The sequence below is a fragment of the Typha latifolia genome, chromosome 2 (assembly GCF_019914945.1).
Source record: "Typha latifolia isolate L0001 chromosome 2, TyphaL0001v2, whole genome shotgun sequence".
NCBI classification, from domain to species: Eukaryota; Viridiplantae; Streptophyta; class Magnoliopsida; order Poales; family Typhaceae; genus Typha; species Typha latifolia.
In genome coordinates this window covers 8,667,425-8,688,925 of record NC_133087.1, presented here as the reverse complement: position 1 = coordinate 8,688,925, position 21,501 = coordinate 8,667,425, and the positions used below count along the sequence as shown (strand labels likewise).

General features: G+C 39.2%; 1 protein-coding gene across 2 annotated transcripts in view; it reads left to right on the top strand.

The window, feature by feature from the left end:
* The window catches only part of LOC140781902 (1,4-alpha-glucan-branching enzyme 3, chloroplastic/amyloplastic), a 64,116-nt gene that overhangs the window by 25,909 nt on the left and 16,706 nt on the right, over nucleotides 1-21,501 (top strand). For both annotated transcript variants that reach the window (XM_073128193.1, XM_073128192.1), the window contains 2 exons: nucleotides 12,890-12,961; nucleotides 13,750-13,854. In XM_073128193.1, the coding sequence (XP_072984294.1) occupies nucleotides 12,890-12,961; nucleotides 13,750-13,854 (177 nt within the window). The remainder of the gene's footprint in view (nucleotides 1-12,889; nucleotides 12,962-13,749; nucleotides 13,855-21,501) is intronic.

The window sequence follows — 21,501 nt, the reverse complement described above, 5'->3', positions numbered from 1 at the left end:
TCTATTCCAAGAGCAAAGAAAAGCATGAGGAACATCTGAGGACAATACTTCAAACTCTTCGTGAGGAAAAGCTTTTTGCAAAGTTTAAGAAGTGTGAGTTTTGGTTGGCTGAGGTGGCGTTCTTAGGACATATAATTAGCAAGGATGGAATCAAGGTGGATCAAAAGAAGATAGAGGCTGTTAGCAAATGGCCGAGGCCTACTTCAGTATCTGAAGTACGCAGTTTTCTTGGATTGGCAGGCTACTATAGAAGGTTTGTGGAGGGATTTTCACGGATTGCCTTGCCACTTACTCACCTCACCAAGAAGGGGGTGAAATTTGAGTGGTCAGATGATTGTGAAAATAGCTTCCAAGTGCTCAAGCAGAGATTGATTTCAGCTCCTATCCTTTCGCTTCCGACAGAGGGCGGTAACTTTGTAATTTACAGTGATGCATCCCGACAGGATCTCGGTTGTGTTTTGATGCAGCATGGAAAGGTGATAGCTTATGCATCTAGACAACTTAAGATTCATGAGAAGAACTATCCTACTCATGATCTTGAGTTGGCTGTAGTGATTTTTGCACTAAAGATTTGGCGTCACTATCTTTATGGAGAATCTTGTGAAATTTTCACTGATCACAAGAGCCTCAAGTATATTTTCACTCAGAAAGAACTTAATTTGAGGCAGCGCAGGTGGCTAGAATTAATCAAGGATTATGATGTTAGTATCAATTACCATCCTGGGAAGGCAAATGTGATAGCCGATGCTTTGAGCAGGAAATCATCAGAGGGGCACTTATTAACACTTACTTGTCAGCAGTGCATTATTGAAGAATTCAAACGCTTGAAGATTGAAGTAACATCAAATCCAAAGAGAGTTGCTATTTGTAGCTGGCTAGTGGTCAAACCTACACTTTTAGATCGCATCCAGGCTGCTCAATTAGAGGATGCCAACCTCAAGAAGATCTTGGAAGGATTAGATAAAGGAGAAGCTCCTGGCTATTCGAGATCAGATGAAGGACTAGTCAAGTACCAGAATTGAGTCTGCATCCCAGCTAGTGAGAAGTTAAAGAATGAAATTATGTCAGAGGCTCACAGTTCAGGATTCAGTATCCACCCAGGCAGCACAAAAATGTATAGAGATTTGCGAGAAAACTTCTAGTGGAATGGCATAAAAAAGGACATAGCAAACTTTGTGGCCAGATGTCTCACTTGTCAGCAAGTCAAAGTTGAGCACCAAAAGCCTGCAGGGATGTTACAGCCTTTGCCTTTATTAGAGTGGAAGTGGGAGGATGTGATTATGGACTTTGTCTCGGGACTCCCCCGCACTAGATCGAATCATGATGCAATTTGGGTGATCGTTGACAGACTAACTAAGTCTGCTCACTTTTTGGCCATTCGTATGACTTACTCTTTAGATCATCTTGCACAACTTTATATTAGAGAGATTATTCGACTCCATGGCGCACCTTTGTCTATTGTATCTGATCGAGATCCTCGTTTTGTTTCTAAATTCTAGTGGAGCCTTCATTCAGCTATGGGCACACGTTTGAGATTCAGTTCAACTTATCACCCGCAAACTGATAGGCAATCCGAGAGGACTATTCAAACCCTTGAGGATATGTTGCGAGCATGTTCTTTGGAATGGAAAGGAAATTGGGATGATCATCTTCCACTCATGGAGTTCTCATACAATAATAGCTACCATTCGAGTTTGGGGCTAGCACCCTACGAGGCGTTATATGGTAGAAAATGCAGATCTCCACTTTGTTAGTTTGAGGTTGGTGAAAGACAGTTATTAGGACCTGATATAGTACAAGATGCCACTCAGAAAATCGTCAAAATAAAAAAAAAATGCTTCTTGCAGCTCAAAGTCGTCAAAAGAGCTATGCTGATAATCGGAGAAGAAATCTTGAGTTTCAAGTGGGTGACATGGTTTTTCTAAAGGTGTCACCTTGGAAAGGATTGATCAGGTTTGGTAAGAAAGACAAGTTGAGTCCTCGCTTTATTGGACCTTTTGAGGTGTTAGAGCGCATTGGAGAGGTGGCCTATCAAATAGCTCTGCCACCTAGGTTATCTAAAGTGCATAATGTCTTTCATGTATCTATGTTGAGAAAGTATGTGCCTAGTGCAGACCATGTGATCGACTTCGAGCCTTTGGAAATTCGAGAAAATTTATCTTATGAAGAGCAACCTGTGGAAATTCTAGAGACTCAGCAAAGAACTCTTCGCAATAGGATAATCTCCTTTGTGAAGATTTTATGGCAAAACCATAAGCCGGAAGAAGCAACTTGGGAGCGTGAAGATGAAACGAGGGAAAAGCATCCAGAGCTATTTCCTCAATCTTCATAGCGGCTATTACGGTATTACCTTATCCTTGTATTATACTAATCTTAATTTCGAGGACGAAATTTCTTTTGTTGGGAATAGTTGTTAGAACCAGAAAAAAAAAATAAATTTGGGGTAGAGCGGAGGGTGCACGTGCTCTGCACGTGCAGCCCCTCCCCTATCCCTCTTCGGTACGCAACGAAGCGCAGATAAGGGTGGATTTCATCTAATCCGAATCGGATTAGGTTTGATCCTCTCCTAATCTATAAATTAACCCTAATCCTCTCTCTCTCTCCTGAACACCCCCCTCCCAGCCTTCTTCTCCTCCACCGTTTTCTTTCTTTTCTCGCCGACGGAGTCACGCCGTGGAATCGGCCAGCCGGAGCGTCGTCGGAGCCATCGGAGACCACCTCGTGACTCCTTCGTAAGCCTTCTTTCACCCCTCAAATTTAATTAAAGTTTAATAGAGTAAAACGAAAATACCTAATTTGGGATTTTGGCTTCACCGGCGACTCACGCCGGTCGGCGGCTTCGGGTCGTTGTTGCTCGTATGCCAAAGTCTTGCGTCGTCGACCTCGTGTCGTAGGCGCACTCCCCTGAAGTCTTCATAGCTTGAGGTGTGGAGGAGACGACTCTAGGGCCGCCGACCATGGAGTCGAGCTGTCGACCGCCATCTACGGTTCCTCCTCCACCTCTCATGGTATGTTGGGTTGCGAGAGTGTAGAAGAGGTTAGGGTGCGGCCGGTGGTTCATCGTCGGCTGTGACTGTCGGCACCTCTTCTCATTTTCTCTCTTTTTCCTCTCTCTCTCTCTCTCTCTCTTCGGTTTGGAGAAGACAGACCTCGGCAACCCGAGTCTGGCTTTCTCCTATTAAGTGTTTGGATTCGGGTTGGGTTAGATCCGAATCCAAGGGACCCGACCCGAACCATTAATTTGGTGGGCTGCAGGTTAGCCGAGCCCAATTCAATTAATTCGGTTGGGCCTCGGCCAACAGCAGTCCAGCCCAATCCAATGGGTAATTTTAAACCCATTTTAGTTCTTTTTGGTTTTTAAATTTTAAAAAAATATTGTTATTATTCAAATTAAAAAGTTCATTATTATTTATTATTTAAAGTGGCGATTTTTAGTACGTGATCTAAAAATTTGAGATTTTGGCTGTCTTGCCTAGACTCAGGTGAGTGGGTTCACTCACATGTTTATTTTATTGTATTTCGTATTTTTGTCAGATCATGTAAATTTTCGGTGTGCAAATTATTTATTTCACTCTTATGTGTAAAAATTAAATTGTTACAAATTCTGTGTGCAAATCTATTTTATTTCATCCGTACGTGCGAAAATTTAATTGTTTTATTTTCTGTGTGCATTTAATTATTATATTCAGTGCATCACCATACTTCGTGCAAATATTGAAATTTGGGAAAAAAAAATGAGACTAGTATTGATACGACTTAGAGAACAGTCCCGGTATAAATTGTTTGCGATTTTCCGTGGTGACTCAAGTCTATTTGGAAGTCCAGGGGAAAGTTCTAAATTAGATCACTGCGGTGACTTTTTTAGGTGACTCTGGCGGGGTTAGGGAACAGTCTTATGACGAATGAAAAAAATTTCTAGGTGACTCTAACTTCTCTCAACGGTTAGAGGAAAAGACAGAGTGTGTTAATCACAGGATGATACTCTCTGATGACCCTAACCGGATCGGCTATAAAGAAAAGTTCCGAGCGTCATCTCGAGGTGACTTCTTGTTGATGTGGATCCACAGGGTTTAGACCCATTGAGATATATGACAGTATAAATATCAAAAGATGTTAATATGTTGAAAACGTGCAAGGTTACAAGTTGTAACATCTCTCTCTATTGTTATCATTGTTATTATTTAGACAGCATGCCTATTGTATATTATGACGGATATTGTTGATTTTAGTTTAAATTATTCAGCATTAATATGAATTTAAAATTTATTTGGTTAGTGAGTGGATTCCACTCACTGAGCTATAGTTGTTGGCTCATGGGTTCTATTAGTTTTGTTTTTGTTTATTTATTTCAGGTAATAGTCAGCGGGGCGACTGAGCGAGATGTACACGGACTCCACCTCTACTTAGGATTCACCTATTTACCTTTACGCTCTTTTGATTTTATGCTTTAGATTAGACATTTTATTTATTTAGTTTAGAGACTCAAAAACATTAACATTGTTTTATATTTTTATTGTAATTAATTATAAAATTTAATGAAGCACGTTCTCATTTTATTTATTTAATTTGCCATCGTACACGTAGAGAGTATTAATAAGGCTTCGTGCATCTCAAACATATTGAGATGCATGGCCGGTCATGATTCCTATTTCGGGTCGTGACAATATTCAACCCAGTGATGGCCGTGCCAGTGGCACGTGCCGTGCCACCATCGGTATGGCGCGTGATGAGCGGCACGCGTCGGCACGCCCTCTCGTGCCAGTGGCACACCCCCGTGCCAGTGGCACACATTTATAAAATTTTTAGGATATTTAGAGATATTTTTTGGTTTTTGGTATGTCAATTTTTGATTTTTTATCTAAATATATGTATTAAAATTTAAAATCTACATTACAATATTTTATCTTTAGATTATTTTTGTAAATAACTTATTTTATTAAAGATAAAACAATAATTGAATATAAATATTATTCAACACATAATATGATTGAATACATTCATTAAAATTAATATTAATGATTAAACACTCCATAATATGATTGAATACTCCATAATATAATTGAACACATAATAATATTCAATACATAATTGATTATTCAATATATAACTGATAATAGTTAATAATTAAAACTAATATCTAGTTGAACGTAGAATGACGAGGAGGATCAAAAACTTCATTTGTTGGCACAAGAATAACACCGGAATGTTGCGTTAAATACTGTTAATATTCTTCAAAACTCATCTATTGATAATATTGCTCGTTATAACATTTCACATAGTCTTCATATAAATAAAAATTTTGTAATTCTTCGATGATATGATATAAATATTGAATTTGTACGGGAACGATCGGCATTGTTACAGGCACAGTCACACTATAAGCATATGCAAATTGTGGATATGGAGTATAATAAATGTATTGCGGCTCGTGGGGTGTGATTGATATGATGGTAATGATGATGAACTCATATCATCCTGTGGGTGCACCTCTCCTAATGTCTTGCTACCTATAGACTCAAGCCCTTTCCTCATCTGATTGTAATTATATTGAGCTTGAGATAGTCCTTGTTTTTTCTTGTCTCTAATAAATTTGGTTTTGTGGTTGTCTAGGTCTGGCAAATGAGTTGTCATTCCAATTTTAAAAAATGGCAAATAAGTTGTCATTTCAAAAATGACAAATAACTTATTATTTCAAAAATGACAAATGACAAAAGTTAATTGATAAAAATAAGAAAAAGTAAAAAAAAAAAGGTTTCACATGTCATATAATATTTGTTAAGAAAATAAGTAAAGTTGATTTGATAAAGATTGATGGAAATAGAAAAATTTAAAAAAAATGTCTACATTGGCACATGATGGAAATAGAAAAATAATATTTCTACATGGAAATAGGAAAATTTTAAAAAGGAATAATGTATTGTATATTGTTTGTAAAGACTGATTTTGTACTAATAATGTGTTGTATATTGTTTGTAAAGACTGATTTTGTACTAATGATGTATTGTATATTGTTTGTAAAGATTGATTTTCCTAAATCTATATGTATTTGACATGCAATTTCTTTTTAAACTCTTAATATTTTGGGTTAATTGTCTCCAAAAAAAGGTCTTAATTCATTTAAAATTTGATCCGCATCCGTTTAAGACCCGATTCTCTATCTGAATATTATTTGATTCATATCGGAAAAATATTCGTATTTATTTAATTAGGATATGGTTTAAAATTTTGCTATTCGTCCAATGTCCGTATTCGGACCCAAAATATGAATCCAAATGTGACTTGAACACTATCCAATCCGTATTCGATCCGTTTTCACCCCTAACTCCAATGCATTATAAAAAATCTTTCAATATCAACAAAAATATATTTCTCTTACTCTGGATCCATATTAACTAAAACTCACTCTTGAGATGCTCATTTCTTTTCTTTGTAATTGATTCATTTAGGATTATTAGGAGGTGTCATTAAGTGATAAATACACTATTTTTTTCTATAACCATTGAGAGAGATTAGAGACACCATAAAAAATCTTTTGATCTATCCAGAATCTGTTCCCTAATCTCACCAGTCACCTAAAAAGTCACCATAGTGGTTTAGACTATGTTTTTATGACACTTCAACATAGATTCGAGTCATCATGGAAAGGCATAGAGTGATTTATACCGAGACTATCTCTAGTGAAACCCATTTCGTATTTATGTTCTGCTAGATGATTATGATCAATATACTTGAAGTTTGTAATGAATGAAGAATAACATTTGCACAAAGAATAATATTGCACAAAGAATAATGTGATAATTTATGAGATGGAGTAAGTGAACCCACTCACCTATGGTGCACATAAATATAGTTTTAGAATTAAAACCAATTTAATTTGTGTCGATTTGAACCCCAAAAACTTGCACCGGGTGATTTGAGCTCCAATCTATCTAGTGCGAAGAATCTCTTGAAATTTGGAAGAGAGCTTTCCAATAAATCAAAGATCGTAAAGTTTGACTAATTAGATCTTGAGATATCAACCGAACAGTGACTGAAGTTCAGAGAGGACGGATCTCTGGGATGGAGGTCTTAAGCTAGGTTGTGGGAATACTGTAGGTGGAGGTATGTATTGGTCTGATGGTGCCAGTTCGATAGTGGCATATCACGGCACGTACCACTTGCATGACTATCGTTTGTTGAAACTTGTAACTTAGACCACTTGTTAGGAATGAACTTTCTTTCTTTTGTTTTTTTTAAGAAAAGTTCGTAGACATAACTTTCCTTCTTTATGTCTATTAGAGTTATTAGATTTATATTTATTCATTTATCTTATTTTATCATGACCTTGTATAAATAGGGCCTTGCCCTCTCTTTTATTATGAGAAAAATACAAAACATTTTTCTCCCAACTCTTCTCTTCTCCTTCTCTCTTCTCCCTCAACCCAATCTAGGGTCAAGCCTAATAACGTTACATGGTATCAGAGCAATCGCGATCTCTAGAGACACTTGTTGGATCTCTCATTCTCCAACAGTCCCTCTCCATCTCCCTCTTCGATTGTGTCTTCTTCTTCCTTCTTTCACCATTTTCGATCTCGAGAGCTGCCCCCCCCCACTCCTCGAGCTCGTCTGCTGCTGCAGTAGCCACTACCGCAACCTCCACCACAGCTGCAGACGCAGCAGCAGCAATCAGCCACTGTTTTCAGCAGCAGCACAACGTTTTTTTTTTCTCGGCCTTCTCACCATCTTCTTCGTTCAGCAGCAGCTCGACCACATATTTCTTCAATCCAGAAGCAGCAGCAGAATTTTTTTTTCTCTTGGGCTAGTGCCCACCAGGTGTTCGACGAAAGTCCTTGTCTCCACAGCCCTCTTCTTTTGCAGTTTTTCGATTCTGCAACAGCAGCATTTTCTTAACTAGTACCCACCACGTGAAGGTTTATTGTATCCACAGCTCCCCTTCCTTCTTTTTTTTCTCTCTGCTGCACTATTCAAAGTCCTGCTCACCAAGTGTTCAACATAAGGCTTGAGTGGGGTCAAGTTGGAAATCTTGAATCGCTTTCAAGGTGTTTGATAGATTGTCGTCCCTTCTAATGGCGTCTTATGTCCCGGTTGGTCGTGAGAGTGTATCATTAGTCGGTTTTCTACTTGTGACTCAGCGGGATTGGACCACATGGGCCTCTTCCATTGAGACGGTTCTCTGCGGTCGACGTCTTCTCGGGCACATCGATGGCATCTCTGCGGGGTGTGCTCCCCCTCGCACTATCATCCAGGCCACCACTGTGGCTTCTACTGAATCTGATACACCCAAGGCTATTCAGTCGGAGGTTCCGTCTCTGGAGTATGATGAGTGGGCCTTGCGTGACATGGAGGTTTGCACCTACCTCATCTTGTAGGTTGATCGATCGTTTTGACCTCAGCTTCAGACCTTGTCTTCTGCTCAGGCCATATGGGCCCATCTTAGTCGCCGATTTGTTCAGTCGAGTCTGATGCGTCGCTTTCAGCACCGTCGCGAGGCTCAGGAGGTCAGACAGGGTCAGCTCTCTATTCAGGACTTTTACGCCCGCATGACTGACATATGGCGTGAGCTTACCTCAATGGAGCCTACTTTCTGTCCCTCTGACTCGATGTCTGCTCGGTGCCACCATGACGAGGATCATCTGATGGATTTCCTAAATGCCCTTCGTCCGGAATTTGGAGATTTGACTCGGCATCTGTTGCATCGCTCCACTCTCCTGAGCTTGGACAGTGTCATAGCTGAGCTACAGGCTGAGGAGCTTAGGCAGCGTCTTTTACCCTCTCAGCAAGTCACCTCTATACCGTTGTCTGTTGTCATAGAGTGTGCTTGGTGCTGCTCCTGCTCCTATATCAGTCACGCCTGATATTTCGACTGCTGATCGCGTCTCTCATGTGCCTGGACGAGATCATCACTCATCGCGTCCCATGTGTACTCATTGCGGTCGTCCTGGTCATCTTGCCGCTCGCTGTTATCGACTTCATCCTGAGCTTGTTCCCCGTTCTGGCAAGGGGGGCTCAAGCAAGGACAAAAGTTGCCACTTGGCTTCCTCGATCGCTGTACCAAGCACGAGCTCATCTGATCACTCCAGCAATCCCACCTTCAGCAGTGTGCAACTCCAGCAGATTCAACAACTCATTCATGGAGCTTTCAGCTTCACTAGTGCCTCTACTTCTTTCTCTGCTATTTCTGGTATGACCAAACCCTGGATTTTTGATTCTGGCGCCTCACATCATATGACTGGTGACTCTTCTATGTTTACTAGCCTCACGCCTGCCCCTATGACCCTTCCTCATGTTCACACAGCTGATGGGACCCATTATCCCATCTCTCACATTGGCTACATTATCCCTACCACGGATCCCACGAGTCGTCTTACTTTATCTGATGTTTGGCTTGTTCCTGGCCTAACTATGAGTCTTATTTCTATTACTCAGCTTTCTGACTCTAGTTATATTGTATCCTTCTCTTCTACTTCTTGTGTTGTGCAGGACCCGTCTACAGGCCAGAGGATTGGGATCGGTAGTCGGATCCACGGGCTTTACTACCTGGATCAGCTTCATTTGCCATCACCTCGCCCCAGTGCTTGTCCAGTCACTCCTCTCCCTCCTTCAGACCTGTGGCATCGGCGTCTATGTCATGTATCAAGTCAGCATCTCAAGACCTTGTCCCGGTCTGGATGCTTAGGCAATAGTCATTTTTCTTGTTTGTCCCCTTGTACTGGCTGCAGGTTGGCAAAACACCGGGCCCTTCCTTTCCCTCTTAGTGCAAATATCTCTGATTCCCCGTTTCACATTGTGCACTCTGATATTTGGGGCCCAGCTCCGTTGTCTTCGGGTCTTGGTTTCCTCTACTATGTGTGTTTCATTGATGATTTCTCTCGTTTCACTTGGGTTTACCTCATGCATCAGCGCTCTGAGGTATGTCAAATTTATCGTGATTTCTCTTCCATGGTTCGTACCCAGTTCGGTCGATCCATTAAAATTTTCCGATTTGACGGTGCTCGGGAGTACCTTTCCTCTGAATTTCGTTCTATTCATGCTTCTGCCGGCACCCTACCTCAGCAGTCGTGTCCCTATACCCCTGCTCAAAATGGTGTTGCCGAACGAAAGCATCGTCATCTTCTTGAGACCACTCGTGCTCTTCTCTTTGAGGCTTCTATTCCTCTTTCTTATTGGGCTGAGGCTCTTCTTACTGTTCTCTATCTAATCAATCGAACTCTATCTTCAGTCTTTGATGGTGTGACCCCGTACGAGCGTCTCCATGGCACTTCACCATCCTATGGTCATCTGCGTATCTTTGGGTGCACGTGCTTTGTTCTTCTTCCTCCCGGTGAACGTAACAAGTTATCCCCTCGAGCAGCTAAATGCATCTTTCTAGGATAAAGTCCTGAGCATAAAGGTTATCGTTGTTATGACACTTATGCTCGTCGTCTTAGGATCACGCCATGTCACTTTTCTGGAAGAGATACCCTTCTTCACCTCCGACACTTTGGCTCCTTCGGACTTATCATTTCTGGATCTCTCTACACCTATCCTATCCTCCGTCCGCTCGGATATCCCTACCTCAGCCCCACCAACTGCCCCCCACTTGTCTGATACTCTACCCATCGACACCCTTTTACTATCACTTCCATCTGCTTCTCCAGACCGCTCTCTCACTAAGGTTCCACCTCTTCTAGAGGAGTACCCCCCTCCCATGACGACCTTTCCATACTTCTACACTCGCAGGCCGTGTCCCCCTCCTACAACTGAGCCTTCCTCTATCGATAGTATCCCTCCGATCGTCCCATCCTCTACTGTGACGGCTCTCACACCCGCTCGTCTCTATCCAGAGCGTGAGTATCGCCCTCCTGACTGGTATGGATTTATGATGTCTTCCGCTACATACTCCCCCCAGTTTCACACTTTTCTTGCAGCCATTCACTCCACCCCTCAGCCCAAGTCCTATCGTGAGGCCGTCCAGGTTCCAGAGTGGCAGCAGGCCATGGCAGATGAGCTTCAGGCCCTTCAGCAGATGCATACTTGGGATGTTGTCCCTCACCCACCAGACATTGTGCCTGTCAGCTGTAATTGGATCTTCAAGGTCAAGTATCGACCTGATGGATCTATAGCTAGGTACAAAGCTCGTCTCGTTGCTCGAGGCTTTACTCAAGAGTACGGGATAGACTATGAGGAGACCTTTGCTCCAGTTGCCCGGATAACTTCTGTCCGCACTCTTCTTGCTGTTGCTTCTAATCGTCAGTGGCCTTTACATCAGATGGACGTGAAGAATGCGTTTCTTTATGGTCTTCTTGATGAGGAGGTATATATGGATCCTCCACCTGGTTTCCCTCTTCCTCTAAGTCACATCTGTCGACTGCGCCGAGCTATCTATGGGCTCAAGCAGGCCCCTCGTGCTTGGTTTGATCGATTTCGTAGTGTTCTCACAGCCTGCGGATTTCAGAGAGCCCATCTGAGCCATCTCTGTTTTTGCGCTCTTCTACTCAGCGTCGGGTCCTCCTTCTTTTGTATGTCGATGATATGATTATCACTGGAGATGACTCGGCCGGTATTCGCTCTCTCCAACTGCATCTTCAGCATCAGTTTGAGATGAAGGATCTCGGTTCTCTTCGATACTTTTTGGGTATCGAAATTGCTTAGTCATCACATGGCCTTCTACTGTCCTAACAAAAGTATATTACAGACATTCTTTGTCGTGCCACCATCACTGATACTCGTCCTGCTGCTACCCCAGTTGAGCTTCATATGAAGCTTCAGCCCGATGATGGTCAGCTTCTTCCAGATCCGACCAGATATCGTCAGTTGGTTGGGGCACTCGTCTACCTGACCATTACCCGACCTGATATCTCTTATGAAGTTGGTCTTGTTACTCAGTTCATGCAGGCTCCTCGATCTGCCCACTATGCCGCTCTTATACGTATTCTTCGATACCTTCGTGGCACTATCACTCGCTCTTTTTTCATGCCATCGACTTCCATCTTAGCTCTGCGAGCTTATTCCGATGCAGATTATGCTGGTGACAGGTCTGACCGAAAGTCTACTACTGGTTTTTGCATTTTTCTAGGAGATTCCCTAATTTCTTGGCGTAGTAAGAAGCAGAATGTGGTGTCTCTCTCTAGTACTGAGTCAGAGTATCGTGCTATGTGTGCGGCGACGAAGGAGATTGTTTGGCTTCGTCGTCTCCTTTGTGATATGGGTGTTTCCTTACCCATCCCAACTCCTCTTCATGTCGACAATGATGGTGCTAAAAAACTTACTGAAAATTCTGTTTTTCATGAGAGGACAAAGCACATTGAAGTCGATATGCACTATACTCGTCAGGAGTACCGAGCTGGCATTATTTCGCTCCATCGCCTCAGCACTGAGGAGCAGATTGCCGACTTCTTCACGAAGTCTCTTCCTCTTCCACGTTTTGAGCATTTAGTCAGCAAACTCTCGGTTTATGATCCACCTTGAGTTTGAGGGGGGTATTAGAGTTATTAGATTTATATTTATTCATTTATCTTATTTTATCATGACCTTGTATAAATAGGGCCTTGCTCTCTCTTTCATTATGAGGAAAATACAAAACATTTTTCTCCCAACTCTTCTCTTCTCCTTCTCTCTTCTCCCTCAACCCAATCTAGGGTCAAGCCTAATAACGTTACAATGTCACAAATTCTTTATGTCACAAATTCTGCCCATAGAAAACTTGTGATGTTCTTTGTCCGTAGTTGTCTTTCCTTATCTAGACATTCATGCTATTTCTTCCATTCCATTCTTTCATCTCTTATCTAAACTGAACTGTTGTGCATTGTTACTGTGTAAGGTTTGGGATTTTTCTGTTTTGTATTGTGAAATTTGATGACTTTGTTGTTTTATTTTATATTACTGCACATCTGATTCTTTGTTTCTGCAGATTGTGGAAGTGCTGGTAAACAAGCAGAAAAGCAATTTTAATATGCTTTCATATGCTGAGAATCATAATCAGGTATAGCCCTTTAATTAGATTATCTAATCCACTCTCTTTTTTATTCAATCATGGTGCATAAAGAATGCATTCATATGTTGATTCATCACTAATCATTTTTGATTCTAGTATTATCAGTTTTCTCTAAACTAACCGAATTGTAAGAGTAGGATTGCTAGTTTATACTACAATTGTTTTTTTATAAAATAATTGCTGCAAATATCTATATCGGTAAGTATGTAAAAAAGAAGACATATTGATGCACGAGTCTCTTGCTCACTTGGGGTCAAGGAGAAAATATACACAGTTTTACCCTTATTTATGAAGGCGATGTCTCCATGAACCTATGACCTCTTAGATGCATGTTGCAATCCTTAACACCACACCAAGTGGTGCCCTCTATATTAGGTCATTCTGTCTAATTTATATTTTTTATGTCCTCTAATTGCTGTTTTGATCATATGACATCTTACATGTTGCAACTATTTCACTGTTAGATATCTGAAAGTGAAGTCATATTTCAATATATTCTTGTATAAGAAATCCTTTTAAAATTTTCGTTACACAGTTTCTGGATACCTGTATTAGTCCTGACTTTAACTCCACATGGATAGATAATTATAAGAACTGATGAAAATCAAGGGTAAAATTGAAGATCATATGCTAATTTTTAATGAGATAAATAGAGAGTTCTTTTCAATTATCTTTTTCAATTAATATGCACATAGGATTCCATGTGTAAAATTGATTTCTCATTGATAAAATAACTCCATTTCATTGTATATTAACTATTTTTAGAATTTTGGCAGTCAATATCAGGAGGGAGGTCTTTTGCTGATATTCTGCTTAATAAGGAAAAGGAAAACAATGATGGGTTAGATGATATCCTGTTTAGAGGTTCCTCGTTGCTTAAGGTATGATCTTAGCTCCTCATTCTTTTCATTGGCAAGACTAAGCTAATGTCATTATTATTTTAAATTTCATGTAATGTTGATATCTTCTTGTAATCTTCAATTCTTATTGTTTACTGAAAACCATAGTCTATTCTTGTCCAACCATGTGAACTCCGTAATGCAAAACGTGGTGGAGAGAGAGATGGAGGAGAAAACAAAGGGAGGAAAGGAATGAGGTTTTACATCTTCACCCTAAAAATGGTTTCACACTAAAGTTCTCAAATGAGCAAAGTAAAAAATTTTCATTAACCTCAAAAGAAAAATACAATGGGTCTATATATAGACATGCAATAGAAATAAGAAAAAGAATTCTTAAATAGGAAATAAGCAGAAAATATCTTAAATAAATAAAAATATAAAATCGATCATAACCAAATCCTTATAAGGGGAATCATCAATTGTTGACAACTCTTGTGCTGGTACACATGCCATCGAGTCCTACCATGATGTTTGCATTATTCTCCCCAAATGAGAGAGAACTCGACCCAGTCGAATGTGTTGCTCTTTTGTTCTCATACTGCACTAAATTATCAGGGTGATGCCTTTCTAAATCATGGCAATTAAGCCATGTGTCATCAGATGTAGGTTGTCTTTTTCAACGTACTAAATATTGTTGGGTCCCATCCTTTCAAGTTGAAATAATCTCATCATCTAAAATTTTATCAATTTCGTCTGCTGTGTTAGGTGGAATGTTAGGACGTGGAGGTAAAGGGGGTCTCATAAATAGGCTCATTAGTAGGCTCATTAGCTAGTAGGTTATCTGAGGTAAAATCTGGACCTTTATAAACTACTAGATCTTCAATATTAAAAGTAGAACTGATGGCGAAATCATTTGGTAGATCCAGAACATAAGCATTATCATAATTTCTTGAGAATTTTAAAAGGTCCAACACTTCATGCATACAACTTTTTGATAGTTATAGGAGCTAACCGTTCCGAACGTATCTAGACCATCACATAGTCTCCAACATTAAATTCCTTAAATCTTCTTAGATCAGCTCGAATTTTATAATTGACTTGACATTAAATTCCTTGAATCTCCTTGGGCAATTCTGCTATTGATTTCTTTATGCAAGTCATGAATATATGATGCGGATGTTGATGCAGATTCAGACAACCTATGATAATGGGTCATAGGAATGAGATCTATAGGTTGTCGAGGTTTGTAACCATATACTAGCTAATTCAGTGGTTGGTAGTTTTTGATTTCAATTCCTTAGATTTTCACTGACAAGAGTCCTTAGTAGGTTCCCTAAACTACTATTGACTGCTTTAGTTTGTTCGTCAGTTTGTGGTTTAAATCGGTTGAATACTGAAGTTTAGTTCCTATTTTATGCCATAGGGTTTTTCAAAAATAGCTAGTGAATATTACATCTCTGTTTGACATAATAGTTTTTGGCAGTCCGTGCAGCCTAATGATTTCATCAAAATGATTTCATCGAGAACAGGGTATAAAGTGTGCCATATTTGAAAATCGATCTACTACCATAAGAATGGAATCATGCTTTTGAGTAGTTTTGGAAGTCCAAGTACGAAGTCCATATTAACATTCTGCCAAGGATAGTTAGGAACAGGTAAAGGTGTGTGCAATCCCGTATTTTGCTTTCGTTGCTTAGTGAATTGACATGTGTAACTTTGACCAAAAGTCTCATAACATCTCTCTTAAGATGTTCTGTAGCTTCAACAGTTTTCGTATGTCCAAAATGTCCTGCTAGACCTCCAGCATGTAATTTCCAAATAAAAATATTTTTCTTAACGAGGTGCTGGCAATGCATAACTTTTGAGATATAAATAGATAGCCATCATGCAAGATGAAACCATCTATTTCTTGAGTCATTTTGTCGCTTAATAGATTGTAAACTTCATAAAAATTCGGACACAATTCGTATTCAATTTTGATTTTATCAAAACTTATTACTTATGCATTCATTTTTGAAAGAAGAATCATGCGACTACTCAATGCATTGACAGCTTTATTTTCCGCTCTAGATTTGTGTCGGAAGGTGTACGTATAATTGTGGAGAAATTCAATCCACTTGTCGTGTATAGCATTAAGCCTCTTCTGGGAGTTAATGTAACGAAAAGCCTTATAGTAAAAAAAGATCATGAATTCTTGCGGGAGCAAATAACACCTCCAGTGGTGAAGAGATTGAACCACTGATGGCCATGCTAGTGGCATGCCTCGGCACGCCCCCTTCGTGCCAATGGCATGCCTCCCGTGCCAGTGGCACACATTTATAATGTTTTTAATAAATTTTTTAGGATATTTAGAGATATTTTTTGGTCTTTGGTATGTCAATATTTGATTTTTTTGTTTAAATATATGTATTAAAATTTAAAATCTACATTACAATATTTTATTTTTGGATTATTTTTGTAAATAACCTATTTTATTAAAGATAAAACAACAATTGAATATAAATATTATTTAATACATAATATGATTGAATACATTTATTAAAATTAATATTAATGATTAAATACTCCATAATATGATTGAATACTCCATAATATAATTGAACACATAATAACATTCAATACATAATTGATCATTCAATATATAATTGATAATAGTTCAATAAAACTAATATCTAGTTGAACGTAGAATGATGAGGAGGATCAAAGACTTCATTTGCTAGCACAAAAATAACACCGAAATGTTGCGTTAAATACTGTCGATATTCTTCAAAACTCATCCATTGATAATATTGCTCGTTATAACATTTCACATAGTCTTCACACAAATAAGAATTTTGTAATTCTTCGATGATATGATATAAATATTGAATATGCACGGGAACGACCGGCATTGGCACAGGCATAAACACATCATAAGCATATACAGATTGTGGATATGGAGTATAAGGGTGTTGCGGCTCTGGTAGGTGTGATTGATATGATGGTAATGATGATGAACTCATATCATCCGGTGAGCGCACCTCTCTTGATCTCCTGTTACCTATAGACTTAACTCTTTCCTTCATCTGACTGTAATCATATTGAGCTTGAGATGGTCCCTTTTTTTCTTCTGTCTTTAATAAATTCGGTTTTGTGGCTGTCTAGGTCTGGTAAATGAGTTGTCATTCCAATTTTAAAAAATGACAAATAAATTGTTATTTCAAAAATGATAAATGATAAAAGTTAATTGATGGAAATAAAAAAAGTTAGAAAAATAGGTTTCACATGTCATATCATGGTTGTTAAGAAAATAAGTAAAGTTAATTTGATAAAAATTGATGGAAATAAAAAAATTTTAAAAAAAATGTCTCTACATTAGCACATGATCGGCATGGATCGGCACGACAAACGTGCCGGTCGGCACGGCTCGGCACGGGGGTGTACTACTAGCACACCCCGTGCCAAGTGCCATGCCTCTACTAGCACTGCAAGTGCTGGTTAGCACGAGGCGTGCCGATTGGCACGGCCATCCTTGGATTGAACCACAGCATAGTATTCTTTATCGTAAGTGGTATACCGTTGCCTGGTTTCATTCAGCTTTTCACTAAAGTAGGCAATCAGATGGCTTTCTTGTCTCGGATTTTCGCTTATACCAATTCTAGAAGCATCACATGTGATCTTAAAAACTTTAGTAAAATCGAGAAGTTGCATGATAAGAGCTTTCGCCATTTTCTTTTTGAGACATTCAGTTATTAGAGCCATAACGGTACTAAACCCTCTAATGAATCGATGATAGAAGGTAGCGAGCTCATGAAAACTTTTTACATCTCTTATGGTACGGGCTATTCATTAATAGCTTTGACTTTATCAGGGTCAGTAAAGACTCCTTTGAATGAAACAATGAAACCCTTAAAATAACTTTATTTGTCAGAAATGTACATTTCTTAGGGTTTGCATACAGTTGCTCTTTCCTCAAGACAGCGTAGACTTAATGAAGATGATCTATGTGTTGCTCCCGAGATTAACTGTAGATAAGGATGTCGTTAAAATATGCGACTAAAAGTTATCCTATAAAGGGTCGTAATACTTGAGTCATCTCTCTTATAAAAGTACTCGGGGCATTAGTCAAGTCAAAAGGTATGACCGTCCATTTATATAAATCATCTTTTATTTTAAACGCAGTCCTCCATTCATCACCATGACGTATACTAATTTGGTGATAGCCACTTTTTAAATTTATATTTAAAAGGATCGTGGCTCCTGCCATTATATCCAGTATGTCATCCAAGCGACGATTTGGAAAATGGTATTTATTGTTATTCAGGTAATGGTGCAGGCTTTGTCGCACCTGTACCAAGTTCCATCTTTTTTTGGCGTTAATAATGCATGAGTCGCACAAAGACTTAGGCTTTCCCTCAAAATACCTTTTCTCAATAGCTCAACTTGTCGTTTAAGTTTTCAGTTGGATTAAGTTGGTAATGAGGCAAGTTAGGAAGAGATGCATCCAGGGTGAGATCAATAACATGATGAATGTCTTGCATTGGTGGTAGTTTATCTAGGAGATTCTCTTGGAATACATCCAAGAATTCTTCAATCACGACAATGATCTCAAGAGGACTCGATTCATTAGGCTCGTTTAGGATTTCTCGAGCAGCAAGAATCAGAATAGGAGTTTCTTTACTCATCTCACGCTCAATGTTTTGAGCACTAATCAAGCTAACTTTACTATTAGGCTAGATGAGATTAGACTTCTTTTTAACTTTGCCATTTCTAAACTACGTGGGAAGAATTTTGATCTTTTTACCGTCGTGTTCAAACATGTAGATATTTTAACGACCATAAATATGAACATTATTATTAAATAGCCAAGGTCATCCAAGAATAATTTGACTCACATCCATAGGCAAAACATCGCACCAGACTTTATACATGTAGGTCATGAATTCTATTAAGACCAAACAACGCTCTTTTATCTCTAGCATGGTTGTTTGATCCATGAAACCTTATAGAAATTAGGATGGGGAACTGCTCTCAAGTTTAATTTAGAAATAATGGTAGAGGACACGACATTTATATAACTTCCACTATCCATAATTACTTTGCAATTTCTACCTCTAATATTTGTGAATGTGTGGAAGATGGAGCTACGCCTCCAATCATTGTTGATTTTAGGTTGAAAGAGCATATCTAACAATATGTAATTTTGTAGAGTTTATGTGTCTTAGGCATCCTAGAGTGGTTTCTTCCTCTTCGTCTTCAAAATCTTTTTCTTCCCCATTAGGATCTCGCTTATTCGCTTGAACGTGTTGATGAAGTAAAGGAGTGAGAGACTCACTGCATTTAGGATCGAAGCGATAAGTATTTTGAGGAGCGGTTTGTTCATGGGATCTTTCTATCCTATGTAATTGCTCATCAATCATCCGTTGATACCTAAGCAAATGATCCTAAATATCTTTGACCTGTTAAGTTAAGGTACTTAGCTGCCCTATAATATTCTTAATAAGCTTTAGATCCATACTGCTATTACTGAATTCACTTGATTCAATGAGGAAATAAGCCTTACCTCTACGTATTGGCATACAGTAATATGCAATGAATGAGTTAAGTTTTGATTTGATTTGATTTGATTTTTTTATGCATGCTAATTTAAACAGAAATAAATATGTTCCTAACCTAAGGGAATGTAATGTCCACTAAATTTGGTCTAAATGCGAGTGTTTTCATTTAATTGATGTGATATGCTATGTAAATAAGAAAATCTTAAAAGTGAATAATTAATTAAATTTAAATTTCTAATTACGAGATTTGAAGACTAATGGCAAGATTTAATGGTTTTTAAACAAAAGTTGCATTTAGTCAATGCCAAAAACTTATTTCCAAAAATTAACATAATGCTAAAATTCTATTTGGCACAATTTAGCTCTTAATATCAGGACTAAAACATATAAGGTCTCTTCATCACAATTTGTGGACAGTAGGAAATGATAATAATTTAGAGATGATACTAGAAATGAATAACCAAAAAATATCTATTACTGTGGAGAAGCGTATCTACCAACCTGAAAACAAAATTCGAGTTCTCACCATTCGTTTCTCTTCTTTCGGTCTTCTGATTATGAGCTAACCCGCCGATTGGTAGCAGCACAATGCTTGGGGGTGGTTGACGGTAGCGAAGAGGCTGGGAGGATCGACCGCAATGATGGAGGTAGCACTGGTGATCGTGGGGTTGTTGGCGTCAGTGGCGGCATAGCGTCGATGAAGATTTAGATGGTGGCAGCCAAGGAACGGTGCGTTGTTGATGTCGTCAATGGCGAGCGTTGGAGTGGATGGTGCTGGTGTCTACAAGCAGGCGACAATTGAGCAGCTTGAAGAAGACGGTGGGAGATTAGGGTTAGGTGATTGTGTCGGTGGTGGAGCGACGGTGTTGACATGGTGTCAGGTGGAGCGCTGGCGTCGAGTCAGCGTTGAGGTGGCTTCAGGTGGCACGCTGGTATCGAAGCGGCGTTAAGGCGGCATTGTTAGGTGGAGTGATGACGTTAAGGTGTTGTCGTCGGGGATATGGTAGCGTCAGGGCGATGTCGTCGAGGACGTGGCGGTGGCGGTGGGGAGTTGGGCTAGGGCTCGGTGTGAGGTGAGGGAAAGTTATGGATGAAAATGGCTGATCAGTTTGATCAATGGGTTTAGTCTAACGGGCTAGTGAGGTGGCTAATGGGTTAAGTCAGTTTGGGTTGGGTTTTAGGTATTTGGTTAAGGTGCTTTGGATTTGGATTTAGGTCTGGTGGGTAAGGGTTTGGTTAAGTGAGAGGATTTAGGTTTGAGGTTGATTTAGTTGGGCTGAGCTCACTTGGGAAAGAGAGAATTTCGAAATGTAGAAAAGACAGTTTGGTAGAAGTTTTGGAAAAGAGGAGACTTGTTGGGATATTGAGAAGAAAAAGGAAGTTTAATAGAAAGTTTACGAAAGAGGGGATTTGCTGGGAATTCTAACAAAAATTAAGAGGCAAAAATTAAAATTTTAAAATTTTGAATAATCTTTCTGTTTTGAATTTCAAATAAATCGGATAATCTGCATGTGAATTCGATCTGCTAGGGATTTTACTCCTATAAATAAGGATGGACATGAATTGATAACGATCATTGAGAGAAATCTGAGTTTAATAAGTTATTATTTTCGTCTTTATCTTTTTACATTAGCCGTTGGATTGTCATTATCTTCATAGGTGTAGATCTTAACCGTAGATCCCTTTCAAGCATTCAAATCCTAGCTACCTCATACCTCCAATAGCCACCCTATTACACGGCCGTCCACCACCACCTTTGGCCGTCCACCACCCTCCGATGCCCGCCACAACGTCAGAAATTACCATTCTGCCCTCCTTGATTTATCTCCACTATTTTATTTTTATCTTTTCATCCCGACCTTCGATTTAGGTGAAACTAAAGCCATTAGAATCCTATCTCACGAGGCTACCTCCACCTAAATTTTCATAATCATCCTACGGACGGATCGTTCCAGACGTGGTCCATACCATATAAATAAGATTTCTTTATCATAAGTAATTTTCTAGTAGCCATATAATTGAGCCTATTATCTATAACCACTTGTATTATTCATTTTTTCACTTATTTTCTTCTACCACCTCATTAATTAACTGACAAATATAATCTGTACTTTTGAAATTAGCAATAGCATTCACAAACTTTAGAAATATT